We start from the raw sequence: 11,476 nt of genomic DNA, 5'->3' as shown, positions 1-11,476 counted from the left end.
ACCATTTTGATGGAAGGTTCGAACGAATTTACAATTAGCAATTCTCTTTATGTATGTACATCGAGCGGCACAATTTTAGGAGAATTATATGAGAAAATACGCGTGAGTCTCTCTCTCTCTCTCTCTCTCTCTCACTCTCTCACACTTGCTTTCAATTTTCATTCTTACACTCTCTCTCTCTTTCTTTCTCTCTCTCTCTCCATCTTCTTTATTTCTCAAAGAAATCCCCGTTTAAACCGATTAGTTTAGATCGCGGGAGCGACTGAACTAGTCATTACGACTAGTTTGCGGTATGCGCAAGCGCCATGGGCCCAGTGAGCCTGGACCCTTCGTCATTCGGGTACCAGCCCAATTTACAAGAGCCCTACTTGACGTTTGCAAATTTTCTGGCACACACATACGACTCAGGCAACATACTATTTTCTTTCTTTCTCTCTCTCACTCTCTCTCTCTCTCTCTCTCTCTCTCTCTCTCTTTTTCTTTCTTTCTTTCTCTTTCTCTCTTTTTATTTCTCCAGTCGATAAGAGGCGTTCGCGAACATAGAAGACGATGCGAAGGAGCGAATCTACCAGAACGAACTTTGTTGACTTCAGCCTCATGAAAATCATTGTGTGCTCTTTTTTATTTGATCTCTTATCCTTTCTTTATCTTTTTAGCGTCCACATATGTATGTATAGTTTAAGTCTCTTCTTATACAGTTGCAAACGCTCGCCGTAGGTGTATGGTAATTGTAATAGTAGTAGTGGTTGTGGTGTAGTGTGGTGGTGGTTCTTGTGATAAGCTATAACGGTATACACATGTAAACGGTAATAACGTTAACGATGTAAAGTTTAAATAAACATTTATCTCTTTCCTTTTTTTTTTCTTTCATTATTTCGTTCTTTCTTTCTTTCTTTCTTTCTTTCTTTCTTTCTTTCTTTCTTTGTCTTTCTTTCTTTCTTTCTTTCTTTCTTTCTTTCTTTCTTTCTCTGTAGGTGTATTGGTGTAGGTGTAAACGAGGATATTTGTATCTTTGTGTGTTCGTTTTGACAGCTTCCTCTATTCCTATTAATTTCCTTCTATGATTGCATCGCCTCTAACCGGGCTATGATTGGGCCGGGCCCCGATTCGTATTTACAGATGGCATTTGAAACGCACACGGACCCAGGGTCTCACTGAGCTTGTGCACTAGGATCGCACTGCAACAGTCGCACGATCGAGGGATCACTCTTAGCACCCTCGATAAATTCATCGAGCGATAATTTGCCGTCCTTATTCTTGTCCATCTGACGAAAGATTTTGTCGGTTCTCTTCTCTGGAGTGGACTCGTCCTCTGGCATTTTCATCACGGACCCTACCATCTTGTATATTGCCTGGAAGGAGGTAATTCGTATTTGTTTTCCTTTTCTCTCTTTCTCTCTCTCTCTCTCTCTCTCTCTCTCTCTCTCTCTCTCTCTCTCTCTCTCTCTCTCTCTCTCTTTCTCATACTCTTTTTCTTTTTTTCTCTCGTGATCAATAAATTGTTTGCTACATTTTTTTTGTTTTTCTCTTTTCTCCTTCTAATTTTTATATTCTCTTTTAATTTACAGTAACAGTAAAGCGAACCTAGCTTACTAATAAATATATCTTTTTCAAGATATAAATATAAATAAAATCTTACATTATAATTAAATCGATAAATGAAGCGCATTCGAAAGTTAGTCCTCTCAAGCTGTACAATTGACCCATTTTTAAATGGGTAAATATAAGTAGTAGATAGAGAGGACAATCTATGTGTGTGTGTATGTATATATATATATATATATATATATATATATATATATATCTTTACATTTGCATTCGTGTTATCGATCAACTTGATGAGAGATAATTAGCTTCGGAATTACTTACCGTCACGATCTCAAGCATCTCTTGTCGCGAGATATATCCGTTACCGTCAAGGTCGTACATACTGAAAGCCCACTTTAATTTCTGTTCCAATTTTCCTCGGGACGTCACGCTTAAGGCGCAGAGAAATTCTCGAAAATCGATCGTCCCGTCGCCATTTGCATCGAACGTTCTAAACACGTGCTCTGCAAACTGTACCAAGTAATTTGCATAGTAATTTACTTGAAAATCCTTCTACAAGGATATTCAGATAATTTATGCGTTAGATTTTTTACTCTCAATACCATCCAACCTATTATTACATAACTATATTCGTATTAATAACAAACTTACTTTCGAGGCATCGCCGTAAGGAAAAAAATTGCCATAAATTTTCTTAAATTCTTCGACGCTCAAATGTCCGCTAGGACAATCTTTTAAGAATCCTTTATACCATTCTTGAATTTCGGCATCTGAAAAGAGACATCGAATACATTTCATTGAATGATCATATAAAAATTCTCTGTGGTTATTTATAATAACTATTTATGGTAAATCTATTTCATAGAATACCTGAAAATTCAGTATTTTGCTTGAGGTCTTCCAACACTTCGGGCTTTAATTTGCTATTTTGTTTCCCCATTGCCACTCAAAACGTCTGTCGAGACCCAATTACGAACGACAATTAAGATCTAACTAAGTCTACTATTCTACGAATGCCTTTAAGCACAAGAAAGTTTGTGCTATGCAGCAGACGTACCTGTAAAAAGAAGATACGATATTATATCACAATGATAAATGTGATACTATTTTTTTTTCTCTTTATTATTATTATTATTTTTTTGTTATGTAACTCCTCTCTCGTGGTCATTATTATTAAAAGGATCAAACGAAAAAAATGCAAAAAATGCAGGGATTGCCGTGAAGAATATTATCGGCGTACACTTCGTGCCATGTTTTACAGTACATAAAAAGTACATTAAAAAAATCATGCATGACAATTATAATATAAATGACCGTTTAGGTAATATCTAAATACAGATTTAATATATACGAGAGAAATATATATATATGTATGTATGTATATGTATATATATATATTCATATGTATATATATATATATATATATATATATATATATATATTCATTACAGTGACAACACATTATTTTCTTTTTTTGACTCCCGAGAAACTAAAATATTTCCCGATTAGAAGGAAAAATTTTAGCTTTCAAAATTGACTGATGCTCACAAAAGCAGACCTCGCCAAACGACATTATCTTTATTTTTATCTTTGTTTCCTTTTTTTTCTCATGGATAATAAACTTTCTTTCACGCTACTTACATTCTCAGCATTACATGTTATTACATTATTATTATTTTTTCTTTTTTAACTAAAAAATAATAAAAAGCGTGTTGTGTACACGCTTGCTTAAAAAGAAATTCTTTTTTAAAATATTACAAAATAATTCAGTACATTTATTTATTTATAGAATAACTATTATATCTTATAACCGATAATCTATGTAAGCGTATTAATGTTAAATTTTATTTTACTATTATCATTATTATTATTATAATCTTTTTTTTTGTCTTCGTTAAGATATCTTTCTAAAAAAAGAAAAAGAACATACACGAGATTAATAGACACGAAGTGGAGCCATTTGGTTGATTATTTACGTCAAAAATCGTCAATTTCAAGCAAACCCTCGACCTTTTCCATAAATATTTTTTAATCGATCTTCGTTTATAAATATCTGATTCGATAAAAAAAAAAGGAAGAAAACCCACATGAAATAGAAGGGAACTAGAAAAGCACAAAGGAGAATAAAAAGAATCGTTTGGTCGATTATTGGATTTTGAGAATATGAGTACTATCGGTAATAAAACGTAGAGAAGCAAGAAAAATTGAACGAAATTGATTGGTCACTTCTCACGATGATAGAAAGCACATTACATACTTGTATATATATGTATATATACACATATATGCATGTACATATATATATCTGTATGTATGCTATATGTATATGTATGCTATGTGATCAATCGAACGAAAGTTTCCACGATTGGTGATGTGCATTGACCTATATTGGCCTGTATAGCCGCATCGATGTCTTTAAACAAATTTCATAAATTGTTGTCTTCGTCACGTGGATATTATCATAATCGTTAATAGGAAAAGTAATCGTTCGTTTCCATCTCGACGTTCATACGATCCTTACTGCATTTAAAATATCAATCTTCTATCGACAACAATCGTTTTTGTCATCGGAAATACATCCTAATAAACAATAATTGTTCATATAAATGACACAATATGTGTGAATTGTTAACAGTTGAATCGCATTATAATTATATAATGTATATGTATATGCATATAATCGTGGATTTTAATAATCTTCTTTTTGTCTTTTTTCTATTTTTTTTTCTTTTTTTTTTGTTTCTTTTTTTTTCTTTTTTTTTTTGCGGCAAATGATGTCTACGCGCGCACACACACATACACACAGGCAGTCAGGCACACATGCACACATTCTCCTAACGACACACGCGCAAGTGATATCGTAAAATTGGTTGTATATATGTATGTATGTATGCATGTATATATGTTTGTGTATATATATGTATCTATATATATATATATATGTATATATATGTACATCGTTACAAGTTTTATTCAATCGACCAACAAATATACAATTAATCTAACATTTGTGCGCGTGCGGTTTTCGTCGTACAAAATTAATTGCGAGTCTGTCCCGAGCTAGGCATATTATTTAATTATACGCACGCATATACGTATAATACAAACGTATTACGTATACGCACTCATCAAAGTAAGTTTTGCCGAATATTCAACATAGGATTTTCTTTCGCATACTTCCATAACATTACAATCCATTTTGTAATTTATAGAACGACTAATCGTTCTAATTTCTTCCTCGTAGGAGAAGAGAGACTGATTTGTTTTCTTTCTTTTTTTCCTTTTTGTAGGGACAAAGATAGTGATACATTTTACTAACATTGTTCAAAAGATTCTTGTAAATTATACATACGAAAATACATGAAATATTTTATAAATCATATAATTATCGTTCGAAACGAATGAAAGTTCATTATAAAATATTGAATAATGAAGTATAAATATAAAATTTCACGATCATTTTTAATTTTTTATAATTATTACTTTTTACATTTATTAATTTATATATTTCGTTTATATTATTAAATAATTTTTATTTTTGTGAAAATTATCGTACAGCTTAATCGTACGTCAATGTGATTAATTTATATTTAATCAGAAAAAGAACACGAGAATTTTAATTAACGTGTGTCACTCTTTTTGCCCCATAAATAGTATTGATATTTCAATGATGTAACTATTACATATTTCGCAAGCGCACGCATCTTTTGTTACTGACCATAAAGCGCCATTATTAATGCTTATCGAGCGGACAAATATATCAAGATTAAACCCTTAAGAGGATATCTTGATATCGATAACTTTGAAAAAGACACGAATAGAGAGAAGTAAAAAGCGATTCGACTTTAGTATTAAAGTTTTTCATGGTACGTATATAGGTTGATGAATGAAATTAATCATCAAATGTATCAGAAATTTAATAGGCAATATCAAAAAATATTTATGCTTTTTTTCTCCTTTTTTTTTCTATTAGACGAATAAGATATTATTCCTTATTTGAATGATCCTTCTTACTTTCATGCTTGGAAGAGCACATTTTTCTTTTTTTTTTTTTTTTATCATTAGAAATGGTTATACTAATGAAAACATATTTTATCTGACGATCAAAACGAAGAAAAAAAAAAGAAAAAAAAAAGAGAACTTTCGTTGTTCCTCCCTGTTGTGTTCAGGATTATTATTATTTATTTATTTATTTATTTTTTGTTTGTTCTTCTGTTAAAAGGCAGCATGATTTTTCTTAGGCTTATTATACTTAGGTTTAGGCTTTGTACATGGACGAGTATGTTCAGGTTACTGTATGTATGTGTTATTCGTCGTTAAAGGACGACGAATTTGTTATAGTAAGAATCTTCTTTCTTTTATTTTTTTTTTTATTTTTTTCTTCATTTTTTATTTTTTTTTTTTTATTTTTAGGAAATGGATTTTTATCTTTCGGTTTACGATAACTTTTGTAACGTTTTTTTGACGATGAAATTTGACATACGTTAGACGAATCGCTTGAAATAAGAGACGGAGAAACGATAAATAGACAGATAGACAGATAGATAGATATAGATAGACAGATAGATTGATAGATAGATAGATAGATTGATTTCCATTTGTGCCAGTTTCAAAGTAATATTTAGAAGAATGTCATCTTAAGGTCTTCAATCTTACATTTTCATTTACTAAAGTATTTTCTTTTTCCTTTCCATTTCTTTTAACGCATCTTTTACAATATATTATATATCTTTGTCGGGCTGACTTCGTTGTGTACGTATGTATATATACGCACACTTCACGAGTTAGATTAAAATAAATACATTTGTGTTTGTTTTCTTGTTTGTATATAAACGTTCTCGCCGCTCGGCAACAGAGTTCTGGATTGACTTTTCACGATCGGTATTGTCATTGACTGGCTGATTCGCCGGAGAAACATACGAGAAGAATTATTTCAATGTATATATATGTATATATATATATGTGTGTGTATATATATATACATATATATATATATATTAATTAATAGAACTATGTAAATATATTTGTTTATGTAAGCCATTCTCGTTTTATTTCAAGCTGTACAAACTTTATGTAGTGAGATTTTTCAGTTAGCGAAATATATAATAGAAGAATATAGAATATAGAATGTTGACGGTATTCGTAATATTGCTTGTTTATTATATATAGGATGTCCCAAAGCAATTGACCCATAAAATTCGTATGTGCATGATTCGAGAATAAAGTACTAGAGCAATTTGAAAAATTTGCAGTTTTGTTTTTCTTTTTTTATTTCTTTTTCCACTTCACTTTAAAATGTATTTCACCTTAACAATGAAATTAGAAAAAAGAAAAAAAAAAAGAAACAAGACCACGAATTTTTTAAATTGGCGTCGTATGTGTTTACGGGATATTTCTATTTTTTCCTTTTTATCTTTCTATGTTTGACCAGCAGCGATTTTGCAAAGTTTCTTTTCTTGCTTTATTTTTTTAAGCTATTGTTATAAACAATAAAATAGTATATTCGATCGCGATCCGTCAAATCAGTTGATCGATGAAAACGCCGTTCGTGTACGAGCGTCTTTTAGAAAGAATTGATCGTATAAGTATCATATCTCTCCAGTTTCGAGCGTTCATTTGGAAAAAAAAAATAAGAATAATAATAATAATAATAAAAAAGAAAGAAAAGTCTTCTCAAAAAGTCAGCTTCATATAAAAAACGAAGCGTCAGTAAAAATGAATGAATAAATAAATAAGTATAATAATTATAATTGTTCGTATACGCGGTATAAATTGTCATACGGAATAGTATTTGTTTATTTGTTTGATTTTCTTTTTTTTTTCCTAAACGTTCGCGATAAATTCGAGAAGTGATTCTTTAGTTTCGTTCTATATGTTTTTCTTTTTCTTTTGTTCGTTTTTAAATGTCAATATAAATATAAACATATCAATGATAATATTATTAGATCATTTTTTTTTCGTTACTTTTTTTTTCTACAGACGACATCAAAAATTAAAGAGATACGTCTGTGTTCAAGTGTTTATATTAGATACATACATAGATACATATTTGTTCAAATAAGACGAAAGTGAGAATTTGAAATTTAGATCACATACGTACGTTCGTATGATATATCTTAATTTTCTTTTCTTTCCCCATAAAATAACATATAGAAAATAACTTCTCGAATTTGAAGGTATGTATATACTTTGAAAACATTCTATATATCGATTGCACGATTTTGTCGGACAAGACAAGAATTTACAGTCATGTATTCATTTCTATCAGAAGGAGCATCGAGATAATCGATAATTCTTAAACGAGTATTCTATGTTTCTCATAAATGATTTATCCTGTTGTCTTGTTATTATTATTATTAGCTCACATATCCGCTGTATACCAAATACCAAAATGATCACCGTGTTGTACGGTGAGTATAATAAAGATATACGGTAGTATATAAAAGATAATCGATATGAGTAAGAAATCGATATCGATTATATCGATTGCTTCTCATTGATTAATATAAACGAGAGAAAAATAGATTCTTTTTTCCTTTTTTTTCTGTTCTTTTTGCATACATTGGTCACGACTGAATTATCCAAATAAAATCAGCAAAGTATAATAATAATAATAATAATAATAATAATAATAATAATAATAATAATAATAATAATAATAGTAATAGTAGTAGTAGTAGTAGAAGTAGTAATAGTATAGTAGTAGTAGCAGTAGTAGTAGTAATAGTAATAATAATAATAATAATAATAATAATAATAATATAATAGTAATAATAATAATAATGTTAATGATAACAATAATAATAATAATAACAATAATAATAACAATAACAATAATGATGATGACGATGATGACAATAATAATAAAAATAATAATAATAAAAACAACAACAACAATAATAATAATAATTAATAATAATAATAATAATAATAATAATAATAATAATAATAATAATAATAATAAGGCTATCTATTCTACGTAAGCTGATATCAAATCTTTGTAATAAATGTTTTTTGTTTACATCATTCAAAATAAAATTAGAAGAGACGGAAAGAGTAGCTTTCGTCGAAAAGACTTTTTTTCTTCCTTCCTTTCTCTCTCTCTTTCTCTCTCTCTCTCTCTCTCTTTCCCTAATCTTAACAATATTACTTATTGAATAATCTTTTACACAATCTAAAGTTGTGATTTTTAAACGTATGAATTGTGTAAGCGACGGAAGGCTACAGCAGACGTAGACCGACTAATTTGTTAGATACGATAATTACGACATATAGTTTGGAATAATTAAAAGGAATTCATACGAGTTAAATCGATAATATGTATATAAATACTATATGAAAATGACTAATTAAATTCCTTAAGAATCATATGAACACCAAGAGATATTGCCCAAAATACGTGTGTGCGTGTCTATATGTACATGTATGTATGTGTGTGTGTATATATATATATATATATATATATATATATATATACATACACACACATACAACAAAATTATTAAAGAAATAAAAAAAATCCACTATTACACATATCTATTATCTTTGATATCGATCAAAAATTTACTCGAAACTAATACACCTTAGAATTATTCGCGCCTAATAAAATATGAATTATATCAAATTAAGCGTACAATTAGCTGTGTTATCGTTAGATAATGCAATTATATATATATATATATATATATATATATATATATATATATATATACACACACACACATAAAAAAAGGAAAGAAAAAGATCTCAATGTGAGTAATATACGTAAGAAACGTACATTGTTAGAGAATTTTATAGCGACTTAGATTGAGCCTGCGGAGTAAGTGTAAGTTATAATTGTAAATTATCATCTCTCTCCGTCTCTCTCTTTTTTCTTTTCTAAAAACATACATTCACCGTTTGAAGAAGTATTACATATAGATACCGAGATGTTTATTCGAGTTAAAGACGAGAATATAAGGTCACAATAATAAAGAAACGTTTAAGATACTTAAGTCAAAAACCTTACTATCTTAATAATTTGGTAATATATCTAGCCGGAATTGAGTTTCATTGTACTAACGTACTTGTGTTAAGAGGAACTCATTAGCATTTTCCTTAAAATTCCTAAAGTGAGTTATATTCTCGGTGTCACTATTCACTAACGCGATTGTAATATATTTTTTCTAGGAATAGAATCATGAGTAGAATCTTAAGTAGAAATATATTTCTAGATGTATGTATCTCCCCTCTAACAACAAGTTTGTCGATTTTTAAAAGAGTATAAAGAGTAACATACGAGTAAACAAATATCTCTACTTTTGATTATCCCCTGTTGGCCGATAAAAACAAAAAAAACAAAATATTTTGGGACATCCCATAAAAAGCAAAATATAGATTAGTATTGCTCCATAGTATTTTATCCGAGATTGACATAGATCAAAGAGTGCAAGTGAAAGAAGAAGAGTAAGAGAGAAAGAGAAAGAGAGAGAAAGAGAGAGAGAGAGAGAGAGAGAGAGACAGACAGATAGATAGAGAGGGAGAGAGAGAGAGAGAGAGAGAGAGATAGAGAGAGAGGGAGAGAGAGGGAGAGAAAGAGAGAGAGATAGATAAATAGATAGATAGATAGATAGATAGATAGATAGATAGATAGATAGATAGAGATAGTGATAGAGAGAGAGAGAGAGAGAGAGAGAGAGAGAGAGAGAGAGAACAAAAAAAGAGATAGATAGATAAATAAATAGATAAAAAGAGAGAGAGAGAGTAACAAGCAGAATAGTACAGTAATAGGACAGAATAAGGAAGGTAAGATAGGTCTTTTTCTTGTTAGATAAAGTCGACTTACCGCTTATTTACGTTACGACATTTAATCAATTGCAAGAATTCATGAAATCGCTTAATCAAAGCGAGGTTCGCTAACTATGACAAGGTCATCGAGACCAATCAGATTTGTTCATACTCTTAAAATAGCTAACTAACGAAGATCTGGTGTAACAATGTTTTAGTTTATATATATACATATACACATATATATATATATATATGTATATATATAGTTTTGTTGTTATATTTAAATGTCCGCCATATGCTCTCTCTCTCTATCTTTCTCTTTCTCTCTCTCTCTCTCTCTCTCTCTCTTTCTCTCTTTATGCCAAATCATGGTTTTATTTTGTAAAGGTTTTAATTCCAGAATGATAACTAAAATGGAGATATAGTGGTTCTCTATTACATATAATGCACTTTGGTTTCGTTCTCTTTAAAGTTCTTACATAATTCGTTTTAAGGGACTTTCTCTTACCCTCTCTCTCCTCTCTTTTTCTTGTTCTCTCTCTCTCTCTCTCTCTCTCTCTCTCTCTCTCTCTCTCTCACTCTTTCTCACTCTTTCTCTCTCTTTCTTTCTCTTTCATAGAGGAAACTTATTAATTCGATTGTCAATGCTGCACTTTCTGTTACGAGAAGAAGAATCACGATGTCTCGTTCTGCAATATCCTTCTGTCAGTCGTCAAAATGTTTTGTGTAATGCTATAAGAGCAAAGCGAACATTTCTGTGTATATGTGTGTGTGTATGTATGTATGTATGTATGTATGTTTTTTTTTCTTATCTTTTTTTGTTTACCCGTGAGCGATATAGAAGAAAAGAAGGTGCTTGTCACGTGTAAACCGATGACAGTGTGCAGATGCTTCTAATTCGTTTAAAGTTTTGTATATTGGGTCTTTTAGTTAGATCGATGCCAAACGTGCGAGAGAACGTGGATCCAGAACGACAGGAGAACAGATAACAACGGTCCGCTTGATTTTCTTCTCTCTTTTTCTTTTCTTTCTTTTTTTTTTCTTTTTTTAATTCTTTTTTTCTTTTGGACCAGTTCACCAAATATTTGCTATCTTCGGCAAATATATTTTCCTCAATGCTCGCCAATATACAAAATTTCTTTTTTTTTTTTTTTTTTTT

General features: G+C 30.1%; 1 protein-coding gene across 2 annotated transcripts in view; it reads right to left on the bottom strand.

Annotated features, from left to right (window-relative positions):
* Positions 1 to 927: 927 nt before the first annotated feature.
* LOC122635161 (neurocalcin homolog) overlaps positions 928 to 11,476 on the bottom strand; it is a 28,365-nt gene continuing 17,816 nt past the window's right edge. For both annotated transcript variants that reach the window (XM_043825041.1, XM_043825046.1), the window contains exons 2-5: positions 2,419 to 2,605; positions 2,200 to 2,318; positions 1,870 to 2,058; positions 928 to 1,352 (exon numbers count right to left, since the gene is read on the bottom strand). In XM_043825041.1, the coding sequence (XP_043680976.1) occupies positions 1,152 to 1,352; positions 1,870 to 2,058; positions 2,200 to 2,318; positions 2,419 to 2,488 (579 nt within the window). In that variant the 5' untranslated portion in view covers positions 2,489 to 2,605 and the 3' untranslated portion in view covers positions 928 to 1,151. The remainder of the gene's footprint in view (positions 1,353 to 1,869; positions 2,059 to 2,199; positions 2,319 to 2,418; positions 2,606 to 11,476) is intronic.

The sequence above is a fragment of the Vespula pensylvanica genome, chromosome 1 (assembly GCF_014466175.1).
Source record: "Vespula pensylvanica isolate Volc-1 chromosome 1, ASM1446617v1, whole genome shotgun sequence".
Taxonomy (NCBI): Eukaryota; Metazoa; Arthropoda; class Insecta; order Hymenoptera; family Vespidae; genus Vespula; species Vespula pensylvanica.
This window is presented reverse-complemented; position numbering and strand designations above follow the sequence as displayed.